This window comes from Hemicordylus capensis, chromosome 5 (genome assembly GCF_027244095.1).
Source record: "Hemicordylus capensis ecotype Gifberg chromosome 5, rHemCap1.1.pri, whole genome shotgun sequence".
NCBI classification, from domain to species: Eukaryota; Metazoa; Chordata; class Lepidosauria; order Squamata; family Cordylidae; genus Hemicordylus; species Hemicordylus capensis.
This window is the reverse complement of record NC_069661.1, coordinates 4,865,921-4,883,317: the sequence shown is the minus strand read 5'-3', so window position 1 is coordinate 4,883,317 and position 17,397 is coordinate 4,865,921. Positions and strand designations below refer to the sequence as shown.

Here is a 17,397-nt window from a genome sequence, read left to right as displayed (position 1 = left end):
CCTACCCCATTGCTTAAGGGGAATATCTTACAGTGATCAGTTATAGTCACCCATCCAGATACAAACCAGAGCAGACCTCTGCTTAGCAAAGGGGACAATTCATGCTCGCTACTGCAAGACCAGCCCTCCTCCCCTGTTCAGAGGCAATATACCACTAAATACAAGTTGTGGAGAGCTATTATTACCTTCCTGCCCTGCTTGTGGGCTTCCCAGAAGCATCTGGGTAGTGATTGTGGTAAGCAGGATAGTGGATCTGATGGCCCAGTCTAGCAGGACTTTTCTTATGTCTGCCTATTTCTCACATGCACAACACCTTCAGCCAAAACCTTGCAAATATGTTCAAAAGATTTAAAAGAATACCTTTCATCACGTATTCTGGTTACAGAATGTAGATTTCCTGAGCAAAGAATCTGAAAAAAAATTTCAACCCAAAACACACAGCCTGTAACCAAAAAGCCAAAAGAGCAATGCCTTGAACATGCTACTTTTTCTGAGGCCTGGAACCATGGATTGCATCTGCAGTTTCCTGGCAACCGAGTTGCAAATAAGAGAAAGCATCAGAAACAAAAGGTCCATTTTCTGTCTTTACTATTCTTTTCTTTCCCTTTGTGTGTACTACAATGTTTGAAGAGAACAAAATGTGCCTTCTGCAACTCAGGACTCTCTCTTCACCCAGCAAAACATTTAATACCCTCAGCAAATATCAAAGCTGTTTGTGCTATCCACAAAATTATGGATAGTTATCCCCTGCTAACAAAAGAGGCACCTCCTTAAAGTGGGGCTTCTCCTCATTTTGCATGGGAGGGGGAGCAACTGGCCCTATCCATCCCTAGCATAGCATCCCTCTAATGGCTGTTGCTGGTGTCTCTCTTATGTTTCTTTTTAGATTGTGAGCCCTTTGGGGACAGGCAGCCATATTATTTATTTATTATCTATGTAAACCACTTTGGGAACTTTTGTTGAAAGGCAGTATATAAATATTTGTGAAATTCATAAAATTAACAGTAATAAATAAGGGGCAAAAAGGCAGCTGCTAAATATAAGTTTCACTTGATTGTTCAAAGTTGCAAAGGCTTGACAACTTCAGGAGGGATAGCTATGTTCATCTGCTGCAGGAAAAACAAGCAAGTTTCTTGTGTTACCTTAAAACTTAACAGAAGCTTTCATGTACTAGAGCTTTACTATTTCCTCCTATATTTAAAGGTTAAGCAAATAGGATGCCTGCCATGAGAACGAAAAATTAAGTCTGTGTTCACAAAGCCTTAGGATGGGTTTCTTTGCTTAATGCTGCAAATCCCCACCCCACTCTGGCTCTTTTTGTGTCAAAACACACCATCTCCATATGTACAAAAGAATTACAGTGTCTCTTCTATCAAGGAATTCTGTCAGCACCTGCAACAGCAGATTCCTGGCTGCCAGTCAGCTGATATTGCATGACCCGAGATTTCAACCCTTCAACAGTCACAACACTGGAATCTTTGCCTTTTCTCTCTCTCTCTCTCTCTTTTTTTTTGGTATGCCTTCCAATCTGTACACTTTGAAAATAGGTCACCTCCTGAGACTTATTTCCACAGCTAGGCAGGCTTGACCAGAGGGCTTCAAACTGGGGGCCATACAAGTCACTTCTAACCTCAAACCCAAAGTGAATCCTCGGAGGCCCTGATGTAAGTCGATCATAGTTACACCCACCACAGGTAGTCTGAGAACCTGCCCGCAAACTACCCACGAGATTCTAACTAACAGCCTCTGTGTGCAAAGTTCTTTCTATAAAGGAAAAGAAGAATATCAGGATTGCACCAAAGTGCCTTTACTCGGAAAGGGCGAGAGTGAGGAGGCACGCATGCTGTCTACATATTGGTCACCTCAAATTAGACAGAAGCATTTGGATTGTGAGCCCATGTGTAGGGTTTGCCTTTAAAAAAAAAAATCTAAGTACAACACCTAGCAATACTACATACCTCAGACGTAATAAACTAAGCTAACTATTCCATTGCAGAAATATAATCAGGATATACAGAAGTCACACTGAAGACCTATTAAATTTTATGGTGGCTGAAAAGTAACAATAGCTCTAACTGAGTTATCATAATTGATAATGATTTTACTCTCTTCCTGAGGAAAGTAGAGTTATTGGCAGCTTGTGATGAGTTAGAAGTGCTCAGTACCAATGGCTTAGTCCTCCGTTTTGTAGGGAGAGAAATCAGGTGCCTGGCGCTTAGAAAGCAAATGATACCAACTCCATCACCTAGAAGCACCTGGTGCAGGAAGGTCCTTTCCACTGCCAATTCTGAAGGTCACAACCCTCCACATTGCTGCATTTTCTGAACAAGCATATCTGATCCTGCATCTTCACCTTACAGCCTGAAGCTGACAAATCTCAAAGCCAGGATCAGAATGCTGTTCACTGAAAAATTAGAGATAAAGGGTGCAACCCAAGCAGAGACCTCTTTTGCCAATTCACTTCATTAGGCAATAAATTAGGAAATACATTTTTGGAAGATACTTTGCAATCACTCACACTGAACACTTGGGTGGGGAGGGGTTAAACAAAATCCAGGTATTCTAGAGAAGACTTCCCCCTGTACTCAAGCAAGAGGCTCTGCTAAAGCCAGTGAGGGTGCCAGCGCAGCATGGTATTTATGTAATTTAGTAAATTTATATTTTGCCTTTTAGGTACAATGCTTCACCTGGCAGCTTACAAAAATAAAAAATAAAAACACAACTAACTGCTAACTTGGCAAAGAGGCACCTTTTAAACATGGTGATTCTCTTTATTTAGCAGGGGAAGAGTAACTGGCCCGATCCACCCCCAGCACAGCATCCCTCCAGTGGCTGTTGCTGGTGTCTATCTTGTGTTTCTTTTTAGATTGTGAGCCCTTCAGGGACAGGGAGCCATCTTATTTATGTATTTATTATTCCTCTGTGTAAACCGCCCTGAGCCATTTTTGGAAAGGCGGTATAGAAATCAATCAATCAATCAATAACTATATAAAAATAAATCTAAATGTTAGACCAGGGAGACCTGGGTTCAACTTCCCATGCAGCCATGAAATGCCCTGGACAACTTTGAGCTCATCAGCATCTCACAGCTACACCTACCTCACTGGACTGTTTATCAATCACAATAAATGAGGGGAGAGGGCAGAGAGGAGGAGAAGGAGGAGAATACACTACCCTGAGCTCCATGGAGGAAGAGAGAGAAACATGCTAAAATAAAATAAACCTTTTAACACAAGCAAAAACAATCTAATGAATGTACACATTAGATTGCAATTACACATTACAAGCAAAGTCCAATGAATGGATAATGGTTGCATTCTCTGGGAAGTTGGAGAAGAGGACAAGGGTGGCTGTATTGATAGACAGGAACAGGGGGGAATACGGAGCAAAAGGGAATAGAACCACACACAAAGAGTCCCACTTGCTCACCTGTAGAGAGACTGTAGTGGTCTCTCCTCTCGCTTGCAGAACTCTCAGAAACACCAGCATCCCAACCATGCAACTTGCTATCTGCCTACTCCTCTGCAGTGAACAGTACCACTGGTAGACTGCAACACTGGTCCTTACAAACACACACACTCCACACTGGCCTTTCCTTATAGCCACTTCCACCCACCCGCCAGCACTCCCCAGGTGCAGCGTTAAACACTGTAGGTATTTCTTCCTCGTGCAGCTGCTATAACGTGAAAAGGAATACTGGGGAGATTTACACCTAGCAAGATATCAACATTCTGGGGCACGAGAAGGGAACTTGAGAAAGGAATTACCCATCCAGTTCCACTGCAAATCACATTCACAGGATTTAATAGGAAAATGCACTGAAATACGTCTGAGTGGGGGAAGAAGAGAAAGAACTATCCGGGGAAATCCTATATAAACTGTGGAAACCAATCACTCACTCAGCAGCAAATAACCTCTCTTGTTGGGTGGCAGGGCTGCACAAGCGACAGTGGGGATGAAAGAGCCCGAATTCTTACACTGGAGTTCCATGACGCTTCAGAAACATACAAAGCCCTACTTTCAATATACCCCTCTCCAATGTGCACATCTCTACAGGATTCTCAACTGCACACATTCCCTCTACATCCATTTCTATTTACCCAACTCAAATGGGATATGCCCCAAGTTCACCACTCAGAGCTCTTTGGAAGAAAGAACCTAAGAGCAGCCCTGCTGCTGGATCAGGCCCAAGGAGGCCCACATCCTGTTTCTCACCGTGGCCTACAAGATGCCTCTGGGAAGCCCACAATCATGAGATGAAGGCATGCTCCCTCTCCTGCCATTGTTCCCAGGCAACTGGTATTCAGAGGCATCCTGTCTCTGAACTTGGAGGCAGCCTACAGCCTTCTAAGCTAGCTGCTGATGGACTTGTTGTCCTTTAATTTGTCTAAGCCCTGCTTCAAAGCCACCCAAGCTAGTGGCCATCACCACATTCTGTGGCAGAGAATTCCATAGATGAATTGTGCACTCTAAAGAAGGGCTTCCTTTTGTCTGTCCTAAACTCCATGGAAATCAGTTTCATAGGATGATTTCTAGTGTAGTAAGCAAGGGAGAGAGAGAAAAACATCTCTCTACCGACTCTCTTTACACCATGCTTAATTTTATAAGATGGGAGACTGATGAAATAACACTATTCAGATGCATACAATCAATCAGTTGCTTTGCTGTACATGCTCAGTGGCTTGTACTGCTAATCACCAGAGCAGACCAAGGAAGAGGACGTCTGTTACTCTAGTGCAGAATTGACAACAGCAGCAAAGAAATTATGCCCACATTCCAGTTCAAGTCAACTGAAACACCATTATCAAATTTTGACTCTGTGAGCAATATTCACTGAACCATACAGAGCCTCATTTGGAAATTGAAGCCTGCCAATGATGAAATGTAGAAGCTAAACCTGCAGCAGAAGTTGCCACCAGAAGTCAGACATAAAACAATATAAGGAGAGTGTAGGGGGTACACCTTTTTCGGTCTTTTCTTTCATTCCTAAAATGTTCGGCTACAGCTAGTTCACTAGGCAAATGTATTTTATAATCCAAATGAAACCTCCTCAATAACAGATTCAGACTTTTTGGGTGGGTTTGGGTTTTTATGCATGTCTCAGTTTTTACTGGTTTTAGTTCTGGAAGGCTGTTTTATCTATTTTAATCCCACTGTTATCCATCCTGATCTTTGGGATGGCACATACTGTACTATTTAAAAAAAAAAAAAAACACCCAGGGCCATGAGGATCTAAAATAGCACATGTGGCATTCCTCATACACCAAGGAGCTTTTCAGGCCTGCACACACACTCAACCTCCCCCTCCCCAGAGGGCAGGGGCCCTTCAGAGCAGCACTCCTTGAGGCATGAGGGCTGCCAATGGAAGTGGGGGGGGGGACGGTCACCACCATCTATGGATGCAGAAGCATTCTGTACATATGCTTGAGTGTCTCTAAATCCCAGCCTGGATGCAGGTCGTTCTTAGCCCACCTTTCTCCCCCCCTGGAAATGCAAAGGGGAAACTTGCACTCTGGCTTTCATTTGTGAACTTCAGGAGACCCTTATACATGGGTGGGTTCTGAAGTACGTGAATGACAGGTGAAAAAAATGCAAATAAAACCCATGACAGAACTCAAACATCTTGCTTACATCATGTGAGGGAACAGATGAGATCAGAAGTTTTCATACTCCACATCATCAACAACAAAAAATCAGTACTTGTTGGGTAGCAGGGCCAAGAAAACTAGTGTGAATGAATCGACTGTGGAGAGAAGAGCTATTCAGCTCAGGAAACCTGAATGGAGATCACAATTGCTGAGCAAGTCAATTTACTTTTTTAAATACTTGTTGGATGGCAGCTCAGGAAACCGGAACAGGGATGCACATGAACCTGTTCAGAGGCCCTTTTATAGGCCTCCAAACAGGTTTGAACGACTGGCGGTTCAGCCAGTTCGAAGCCGGGGGGGTGCTCTTACCTCTCCCACCACATTTCCCCCACCGGTGCTGCACTTTAAAAGGGTCTGGTGGGGAAGAAGCGTACCTCCCCATTCTCTCATTGGACCGGAAGTGACAGGAAGTACCCGGCGCACATGCGCGCACTCGTGCCAACATGTGCGGGGTACTTCCTGTCACTTCCAGTCCAACGAGGGAATGGGGCAGCAGGGAGGCACGCTGCATCCCCAACTGACCCTTTTAAAGTGCAGCACCAGGTGGGGGGACAACGTGGGGTTAAGAGCACCCTCCCCCACCCTTAAAGGTATCCCCACACCACCTTCAAACCCAGCCCCCACCGGTTCTGTGCAAATCCCTGAACCTGAATGGACATTACAATTTACTTTTAAAAAACCCCAAAACCCTAGTTTGTAGACTGTCCCAAACTTCCGTATCTGAGTAGTTTACTACTACTACTACATAAAACAAATTTAAAAAAATATTCACAATTATTCAAACGTTTACGCATGTATAGAACATACCCAAAAGTGGAGAGTGTGTCAAGTTGGGTGCGAGCTGACTTCTAGAGTCTTCTGTTGGTATAATCAAGCCTTCTTCCATACTGGGAAACTCAGTCAGCTCACAGACCCCAACCGTCTGGCCAAGCCTCCTCCCCAGGGTCACTGCCACATTGCTAGTATCTATTTCTGCGCAAGGATGGTACCATGCTTCCATCTCCTGAAGCAATAGAGCAAGGGGGAGAGGGGTCAGAAAACTCGGTGCATGAAACACAAGCCTTAAGTAGCGTTCTAGACTCATATGCTATTTGTTTGTTTGTTTATTGTTCAATTTTTATACCACCTTTCATAATGCATAGGCAGTAAACAAAAAATTTAAAATACAATAAAATTCCATAAAAGTTAGATATGTTACCTTAAAATTAATCAAACATTAAAACCATAAAACGCTAAGAAACAATTAGAAACAAACACAAGAAAGCTGAGAAACCTGGAGTCTCTAGGAAGTCAAAGCCTGAGTAAATAAAGTCTTTAGTTGTCGTTTAAAAACAGCCACAGTTGTCACAGAGTGAATGTTTACTGGGAGAGCATTCCAGATTCTGGGGGCAACAACATTCAAGACCCTGTCCCATATTATATTATTAAATATAAACTATCTATCTATCTCTTTCCCTCCTTTCATTCTCCCAGACCTTACCAAAGCTTTGCAGGCTTGGAAACCTGAATTTTAGAAACACAACAATTATGGAAACTAAAACCTCACTAACATAATATTCCTAATTTGACTTCTTAGTACAGAGACTGGCTTTGCCAAACAGTGATATCTCAAATCAGCATTATATGAGATATTGCCCCCAGACTTTGGAATGCTCTCCCGGATGACATCCATTCCTCAGTCTCCATCACAGTTTTTAGAAAGCAAGAGAAATATTGGCTGTTCACCCAGGCTTTTATATGAGTGCTGTTTTTGTTGCTCTGTATTTTATGGGCCTTATTCTGTATGTTTTTTAAACTCTTAATTAGATTTGTATTTTTAGATTCCAACTTAATATTTTTATTTTGTAACTGTTTTATAGTCTTATACTGTTTTAAATGTTTTGTAAACCGCCTTGAGGTTGTTTTAATGAGAGGCAGTATAAAAATTTAACCATAAATAAATATTCAGGGAGCTTTAGTTCAAGGGCACAGCAGATCACTTTATTCTCCAGGTTCTCCAGTGGGGCCTCTTAATGTAGTTTGCCATTTTTTAAAAAAAGAGTCGGTAATTGGGTTCATAGTATTTTGTGGCATTTATGTAAAGTTCTCCTGATACCATTTGGCAAGGAGACACACTACTACTACTATATAGTATTATATATTGCATATAATATGGAGTGCAATGAATGCATCTGGTGCATTTGTACAAAATCTAGACTCATCTGAATACAATGATACAAATTCATTTTACTCTATAGTGGAGGTGGTGGAATAAGAATCAGTTTAATCCTGATAACATGTCATTGGGAACAAAACCCCAGTAATTTTAATGGGAAGTTACCTCAAGCCCAGTTTTAAAACATCCAGTTTTTAGGGGGCAGTAATCATTTCTAGGTGCTGAACACTAGGGGCTGGTTCATGTGCACAGTTTAACTGGATTTAACACTAACTGGGAAAGTTAAAAATCCTAACTCCAATTGGCGCTGCAGGCGTACAGAAAACAACTCCAGTTAGCCTAACTGAAGGAGAAGGGAGTCCCTCCAAACCTGAAACATCAAGATAGGATCTAAAAAAGGCTGCGGTTGTGAAGGGCATGGAGGCATCATGAAATAGTAGCGGTTTTCCTGAGTTTTGAGATCAGCTTGCAGGTAAATGATTCAGTTCAATGGGCTTCCTCTTAAGTGACAGTTCTTTCTCCCTGACCTGGACTGCTTGTTGCCAATAAAAGGAAACAAAAAGGACTGCACAGAAGTAAATGATTTAGTTCAATGGGCTTCCCCTTAAGTAAAAGTGCAGAGGATTGCAGCTGTATTAGTGTGACTTGCTTTTAATTTTACTTTGCTGGGAAACAAAAGACTTTACAGTGCCTTGAAGCAGGAATTAGTAGGTTTATGCTTGTGTCTCTTTTGGCACACGGTCCTCTGTTGCCAGACAGGACAGGGAAGAGAGGGAAGGATGTGGGGGGCAGGGCTGAATCTCCAAGAGGCAATTGCTGTCAGACAGAGCTGCTTAATTCCAGTTTGGGGTTTCGGGTGTACAGCTTCGGCAGCATAGCCGCTGTTTTTGGCAGTGAACCATAGGAAAAATCTTGGGTACAAACTGGAGTTAGTCGGGGAAGATTGGAGTTAAATTCTGAGGCTTAACAGCAGTTTTTCACATTTGGACGTACTGCTGTTGTTAGCATTAAATACAATTAAGCTGCAAGTGTGAACCAGCTCTAGGCCTCTGGGATTCTTCTAAACTTGCTTCCAAGTAAATATGTTTGGGTTCACTTTGGATAAGTGAAATCTAGGCAGATTAGAATCCAAGTTTCCAAACACCTGTTCACCTGTGGTAAGTAAGAATCACCTCCAGACAACTAGGTAGGGAAGTTTTGAAAGGCTAGGAAGAGGGAATTCTCTTTCATTTCAGGCCATCATTGCAGCACAAATGAGTAACACAGATATCTCACTTGCAGTGGTGGTTGGTGCAGGGCTGGGAGTGGGGGGAGGCACTTCTAGCTCTAAATTAATAGGTGCTTACCTCCCCTCCTGCTGCACCTGGAAGCTGTTGTGAGCAGCAGTGCGCTGCCCAGCACCCGCGGCAGCAGAGGATCAGCTCCACCTCCCAGCTGGCCTCCGCACATGTGTGGAGGCCATCTGCTGGTCACACCAATGGCCCCCGCCAGCTGAGGCCATTTTCAGTGACAGAAATCCACAAATGTAAATGTTTCCATGGGTGGGTGTGCTTTGGCAAGCATGCCACAGAGCATAGCAAAAGTATTTGTTTACTACATTTATGTCCCCCTCCCCTTTCTTCCATGATGCAACTCAAGACAGCGGCTGACATCCTAACTAACAAAGTGCCTGTAGTAGGACATCAAACTAGCACAAAGCTGCTGCACTAACTACTAGCTCTTGAGCCTGTGTTCCAGACTCATGCTGCACTACTTCAAGCATGCTTGCATAACAGTGTGCAACTGCCACACATCTGCACAAATTCCCATTTTTTAGCACAATGATGCAAATCTTCTTGCATTAGTACAGCTTGTTACTCAAGCGCTGTGTTAGTCAGGCTGCCAGCCAGTGTGCAGAAGGTTTCTAGGCAATTTCCCATCTAAGCACCCACCACACCCAGACCTACTTACTGTAACTTCTGCCAAGTTGCTGTATTGCATGCCTTCAGACCATGCCCTGAAATTATGCATTCAGCCACCGGCTTATAGGAGTAGCACAGCTTGCCAGTGTGGGCACAGTCTCAATACATGCTCAACTAAAGCTTCTTGTTGGGTAGTAGTAGTAGTAGTAGTTGTTGTTGTTATTATTATTATTATTTATTTTACACAGTCAGACAGGTGTTATTGATTGGTTTGTTTTATCCAGACATCAAGTCCTTCCCAAGGACCTGGGATGCCAGAATTTTATTGTCAATTGTTATAGATATCGTCACAGAATATAGGCTGTTCCCAGTAAAGCTACTTTTTGTAATTGGCTGATGGTGATTTCTGTGGCCCCTATGATGTTGAGGTGCTCTTCAAGGTCTTTTGGGACTGCACCCAGGGCGCCAATTACCACTAGGATTATTTGGGTCTTCTTCTGCCACAGCCTTTCAATTTCAATTTGTAGATCTTTGTATTTGGTGATTTTTTCTACTTCTTTTTCTTCTATTCTGCTATCCCCTGGTATTGCTATGTCGATTATTTTGACTTGTTTTTCTTTCTTCTCGACTACAGTTATATCTGGTGTATTGTGTGGCAGATGTTTGTCTGTTTGTAGTCGGAAGTCCCTTATTATTAATTTTAATTATTATTATTATTATTATTATTATTATTATTATTACATTTATATCCCGCTCTTCCTCCAAGGAGCCCAAAGCAGTGTACTACATACTTGAGTTTCTCCTCATAACAACCCTGTGAAGTAGGTTAGGCTGAGAGAGAAGTGACTGGCCCAGAGTCACCCAGCTAGTATCATGGCTGAATGGGGATTTGAACTCAGTTCAGGTGTCAGGCATGGTAGGAGCAAGGGAGAAGGCTGGCTGGGGCCACACTCAGCGTCCTCTTTCCCTCACCCTGCTTTACAGTCAACTGACACAGACAACCTTCACTCAAAAGCCCCTCACAGCTGCAGTCTCCACAGGAGATGGACAAGAGAATCCCCTTTACCCAACTTCTTTGCAGCTGGCTGTTCTTCTGCCCTCCAGCAGCCCTCCATAGCTCTGTGAGGTTAACTTACCATTCTCCAGATCCAGGCAACACTGTTTAGGATCCAAGTGTTAGTTTACCTTTTGGATATAATGTGCCACCTTATGTTCTAAAAATCCTAATCACCCCATTGATAAAAGAACTTGCATTAGAATTACTGTGGGAAGAATTAAGTGGATACATTTTAATTGACGGAAAGAGGACAAAGAACATGTTTAGTGATGAGTTTAAATGTATTTAAATCAACAGTGATATACTAAGAAGCTACAGTTCATTAGACAGCTGATCTGTGGCAAATACACTTGACGGGGCAAATATATAGTTTCAATATTAAACTGAACCTTTTCTCTGCCTTTTGAAACACCAATGACACGCAAAGTGGAATTTTGCTTCGCAAATGCAACAGTTGATTCATGTGCTTGCAGAATGCCATCAAGAAGTATATTTCTGACCAACTCAATTCTTCCATTTTATGCAGCCATTTTCAACAGAAAATACAAGGCTGTCAGTTCTGGATGCTCAGGGACACAAATCAGACACTTAAAGCAGCTGGAACTTGATTATGCTTCTTAGACTTACAGGAAGGAACATGCTCTGTGATCCTCCACGTAGTCTAACCTCTTGCATGCATATGGGTTACGCACTCTGCTCAAATTTAGTAAACCAATCCCAAAAATGGGGGAGGGGACATAAGCAGCTCTTGAAGTGAAAAAACATTCCCCTCGCCCTTTCCAACTTAAATGCTGCTGTTGCTGCTTCTTTTTAATCTTTTTCATCAGCCTTCCTTTCATAGAATTTACACATCACAAAATCCATCCAAGATTCATACTATTTGAACAATCCTGAATTGCCGAGAAACACTGAAATACAATTTGTTGCACCTACGCAACAAAACTAAACAGATCACTTATGTACAAGTCCTCTTTTCACAGAATAGCCTTGAGTATGCATAATCATTAAGCATGGCAGTCTTTTCTGTGATGGCTATTCTGTGCATGTGTACACTGATGTGCACAAGAGCATTGATATATCTTCTCTGGAACATGTACATCCTCCATACTCTGCCCCCTTTTCTTGTTTTGGTTTGGGACACTAAAGCAATGTTATAATACTATTTTTCCATCACCAAGTGTACTTATAGCATTATTTGCACAGCTAGCAGTACTATAAAAATATAAAACAAAAAGTCTCTTTACCAACCAGATCTTTTTAAATTATCTGTGGAGAAAGGATGCAACCTGTCCCCATGCAAAAAGGCCATGGATGATTTACACAAGTTACAAGCTGGGATGGGGAGGGGAGGAGCCAAGCAGATCAATCACGTGAGAGGACTAGCAGCTAGAAGAACTACTCTAGATGGCATTCTCTACCACATGGTTTCAAATACAAAAGCCAACATGGAATTCAGAAAAATAGATCCACCCAGATCTTTGTGCATATTCACCCTCAGAATATTCAGAATCCACAACTATAGTTGATTTCCATGACTGCTTGATAGACAGTACATTTAACAGAGCTCCTGAAATCATAAGGAGAGATTACGTAGTTTCCTTAATGTCAGTGGTGTTTCAATCACTCCTATTTGGTCAGAAACTAGATCCCCTCTATACAACATAATCCAAGCACACAAGTGCTTTACTCGTAGAAAAATGAAGCGTGTGTGGACCATGAGTACATTCAATGTCCAAAGCTCTTCATCTGGAGTCCCAAAACATCAGTTTCCTTCATAATATCCTGCTTACCTGAATTTCTTTATAGATATAGTATGTATATCTAACTGAACAAACAAAAATATATATTGAGAGCATCGCAACGTTACCCGGTTAATAGCAGATCTCTGTCTGATTGCTTCTCCCAAGGAAAACCCACTGGCATTTGAAATCTGGGTCCCACTGCTGCTTTGGCTTAATAGCTCTTCCTTCACTCCAGGATGCGGAGGCGTTGTCACAATAGGCTGCGGGAGAAAAAGAGACTTTCTTTTTAAAGAGGAATTGGGGGGGGGGGATTGGTATTTCAGGATATTTCAGTGTGTGGAATCATTCAGGTTATAAAATTTTATTGATACTACAGTATATATTATATCATTAGTTTAACTTAATGAAGCAAGAACTGAAGGCTGCCTTAGAACAAAAGTTAAAGCTGCACAGCCTAATGATCTGGATGATCACAGGGCACCCAAAACATCCAAATTATCCAAAACTCCAGCAGAGAGTACTGGATACACAGGGTTCCAACAACATGAAATCATCAGCTGGGGAAGCACACTGAATGCTCAAAAGACCATTTACAGGATGCCTTAACAGTACCGTTGCTAGAAGGACAATACACAAAGTATAACACTTACAACAAGATGGCCTCGTGTACATAACAAGACTCCAAAAAAGAAAGTCCACCCCTCCCATTAAAGAGTTAACAGGGAGTGAACCCTTGTCTTGACTGAAATGCTGAAATGCTCCCTCATGATCGAAGCCAGCATGGAGGTTTCTCTCATGGAATAACTCTGTAGATTCTTAAAAGAAAGGATTGCAGGAAGCTTGATTCTCATCAGGAATTGGGTGAGCTGAGTTCAAGGAAGAGGGAATTCAGCATAGGGAATAGTTTGTTAGTCAGATTGTATGTTGGAAACGTGTGTGTGTGTGTGTGTGTGTGTGTGTGTGTGTGTGTGTGTGTGTTTTGCATATTCCTGATACTGTTTTATTATAGTTTACTTGCAATGTAATTAAAATAAACACTAGCCTACACCCATCCTACCTAGACCATTTCAGAAGACTCTATAAACATTTAAATGTGCCTGACAACCTTTTTTTGTTATCTAATAAGTATTCTTGACTGTATCTAAGAAAGCTAGAAAGCCTCAGACAGAAGCAATCTGCAGTAATTGAATAAAGCTGTTTAAGTATTTTCTTTTTACAAGTCTCTCTGAGGTGGTTTTTAACTCAGGAAATGGGGGGGGGCGAAGGGGGATTTTCTCTGGTGCAAACACATCCTCAGACGTTCAGCAGCTACCCGTTTTCTCATCCCATGTAAGCTTACACATGGAAGGTGGGTTTTTTTTTTTTTTTGCCCAATACCCAGTTATAGAAGGACCTTGGATTACAGCACCTAATCCACTGGCCCAATTCTCTGCAAGTTATAGGGTGCTTGGTGGCAGCATTTTGAACCTACCAATATTCCAGAATAGTTTTAGGAGAATCGTAGCCAGGCAGTTCGGCAGGGATTATTCTTTCCCTCATGTGAGCTTGCTCTGAGACAAAGGCTTTAATCTGCTACAATCATCATCAAGTAACCAGACAGAAGCTGAAATTGCATCCATTTGTGATTCTATTAAATTACTTTAGAATGTAAGAACAGCCCTGCTGGATCAGGCCCAAGGCCCATCTAGTCCAGCATCCTGTTCTACACAGTGGCCCAACAAATGTGTTTAAGATGCCCGCAAGCAGGAGATGGAGGCATGCCCTCTCTCCTGTTGTTTCTCCCCTGCAATTGATATTTAGAGGCATCTTGCCTCTGATTGTGGAGGTGGCCTATAGCTCTTGGAGTAGTAGCCATTGATAGACCTTTCTTCCATGAATTTATCCAAGCCCTGCTTAAAGCCACCCAAGCCAGTGGCCATCACTATGCCTATGGAAGAGAATTTCATGGGTTAATTATACACAATGTGAAAAGTGCTTCCTTTTTTTGATCTTAAATTTCTTGGCAACTGGTTCAAGTGTTGTGTGAGGCAGAGAAAACTTATCTCTATCCACTTTCTCCACAGCATGCTTGATTTTATAAACTTCCCTTTAGGGATGTGCACGAACCTGTTCAGAGGCCCTTTTACGGGCCTCCAAACAGGTTCGAACCCTGGCCGGCTCAAAGGTGTGGGGGGGGTGTCGACCTTTAAGGGTGGGGGAGGATGCACTCTCTCCCCACCACACATTTCCCCCACCGGTGCGCAATTTCCAAAAAGCCCGTTGGGGCAGCCGCATACCTCCCTGTTGCCCCGTTTGCTGGATATATCCGGAGGTACTAGACACAGCATGTCTAGTACTTCCAGGTATATCGGTAAATGGGGCAACAGAGCAGCAGGAGATACGCTGCCACCCCAACGGGATTTTTGGAAATTGCACTCAGGGTTGTGTGTGTGTGGATGCATCCTCCCCCACTCTTAAAGGCACCCCCCCCACCATCAAACTGGCCCCCACCACCATCAAACTGGCCCCCACCGGTTCAGTTCACATCCCTACCTCCCTTAGTTATCTTTTTCTTTAAACTAAAAAATCCTAAAAATCAACATTTTATTGGCTCTGTGCTTATAGTACACCATCCTCTGGGAAATATGGGTTCATATATGGGTGGTGAAGAGGAGTTAGTGCTCAAACGCCCAGGACCCCATTCTCCATATGCAACTGTGACAAATGCCTGTTATCAAAAGAAACTAGTAGAACTAGCAGAAACTGCTGCTCTGAAAGCTTTTCTGCACTGCTTTCAGAGCAGCAATTAACATGAATTTTCAAACATGTTCGAAAATGCAGCTCTTGAAGAAGACCAGAGTTGACAATTTGTACATTCTGCCTTTCTCAAGCCTTCCCAAGAAATAAAACTACTGAAATAGATGCATGATCCATCTCTCCTTCATTACTGAACAAGTGTGGGTGTGGGGAAAATGGTGGTGGGGGGGTATCTTTAAAAACAGTTGTTCCTAAATTAATGACAGAAATCTGGTTTCATAAGCAGGGATGTTTCATTGCTATAATGCTGAATTTTGCTATACATTTCTAATCTTTCTAACCCTTCAACTATTTAAAGGAATAGATTTAAAGTTCTCTTAAACCATGCAAAAGAGTTTATCAAATGGGAATTCTCTCCTTAAACATTATATAGGAACCTAAGAACAGCCCTGCTGGATCAGTGGCCAACACCACATCCCGTGGCAGATAATTCCATAGATTAATTATGCGCTGTGTGAAAAAGTACTTCCTTTGACGGTCCTAAATTTCCTGGCCTTCAGTTTCATGGGAATACCCATAGTTATAGTGTTGTGAGGGGGGTGGATTTCTCTCTGTCCACACCATGCATAGTTTTATACACCTCTATCATGTCTCCCCGCAGTCAACTTTTTTCCAAACTAAAGAGCCCCAGATGCTGTAGCATTGCCTCATAAGTAAGGTGCTCCAGGCCCCTGATCACCTTGGGTGTCCTCTTCTGCCCCTTTTCCAGTTCTACAAAGCCACACTATAGATTTCTATAAGGGCATTATAACATTAGCAGTTTTCAAAAGCTTTTTAGAAGTCCAAATATACTATGTCAGCCAGATCACCTTTATCCACATGCCTGCTGACACTCTCAAAGAACTCCAAAAGGTTAGTGAGGCAAGACTTGCCCTTGCAAAAGCCATGCTGGTTCTCCTTCAGTAAGGCCTACTCTTCTACATGTTTAACAATTTTGTCCTTAAGTATGTTTTCCATCAATTTACTCAACACTGGGTAAATAAGCTAATTGGCCCGCAGTTTCCCAGAACCCTCCTGGATCCCTTTTTGAAAATCAGAGTTACATTAGCTACTTTCCAGTCCTCTGGTACAGAGCCTGATTGTGGCGACAAGTTACATATTTTCCCTAAGATATCAGCAATTTCACATGTGAGTTCCTTCAGAACTCGGAGGATGCTGTCTGACTCTGGAGATTTGTTAATTTTTAGTTTTTCAAGACAGTTTAGAACATCCTCTCTGGTCACCTCAAACTGGTCCAGTTCTTCAGCCTCCAGGTCCGAGAAGCTGAATTCTGGAGTGGGTAGATAGTCAGTATCCTCCTTTGTGAAGACAGCAAAAAATTCATTCAGCTTCACTGCAACTTCCTTATCTTCCTTAATACTCCCTTTCACACCCTCATCATCTAAGGGTCCAACTGCCTCCCTGGCAGGTTTTCTGCTTCTGATATATTTAAAGAAGTTTTTGTTATTCTGCTTGACACTTCTAGTTATGTGTTCCTCAAACTCTCTCTTTGCATCCCTTGTTGTCTCCTTGCATTTCTTTTGCCAGAGTTTATGTTCCTTCCTGTTCTCTTCATTTGGGCAGGACTTCCATTTTCTGAAGGAAGACTTCTTCCCTTTTATAGCTTCCCTGACTCTACTTGTAAGCCCCGCTGGTGTCCTTCTGAACTTGGTGGTACCTTTTCTCCTTCTTGGTATACATTCTAACTGAGCTTTTATTATTATGGTTTTAAATAAAGTTCCCTACTTTCTGGAGTGATTTGACCCCCCTGACTTTCCCTTTCAGTTTCTTTTTTACCAGTCCTCTCTCGCTCTCTCTTTTAAACACTTATATCCCACTCTTCCTCCGAGGAACTCAGAGTACATGCTTAATGTCACTATTCCCCAATGGTTCTACAACTCTGACATCTCGCACCAGGACCTGAGCACTGGGCAGGTTTAAGTCCAAGGTTACCTTCTCTCTGATTGGTTTCATGACCAACTGTTCTAAGGCAAAGACATTTAGCATGTCTAGAAATTTGGCCTGTCAATAGCCACACATGAATTTCCCCAGTCTATAGGAGGGTAATTGAAGTAATCCATTATTACTGCTCTCTCTCTCTCATTGATGCCTCTCTGCA

At 42.4% G+C, this 17,397-nt stretch overlaps 1 protein-coding gene across 4 annotated transcripts in view; it reads right to left on the bottom strand.

Moving 5' to 3' along the window:
• The window catches only part of ALMS1 (ALMS1 centrosome and basal body associated protein), a 109,767-nt gene that overhangs the window by 68,853 nt on the left and 23,517 nt on the right, over nt 1-17,397 (bottom strand). For all 4 annotated transcript variants that reach the window (XM_053255633.1, XM_053255635.1, XM_053255632.1 and 1 more), the window contains exons 2-3: nt 12,629-12,763; nt 6,456-6,651 (exon numbers count right to left, since the gene is read on the bottom strand). In XM_053255633.1, coding sequence (XP_053111608.1) covers nt 6,456-6,651; nt 12,629-12,763 — 331 coding nt within the window. The remainder of the gene's footprint in view (nt 1-6,455; nt 6,652-12,628; nt 12,764-17,397) is intronic.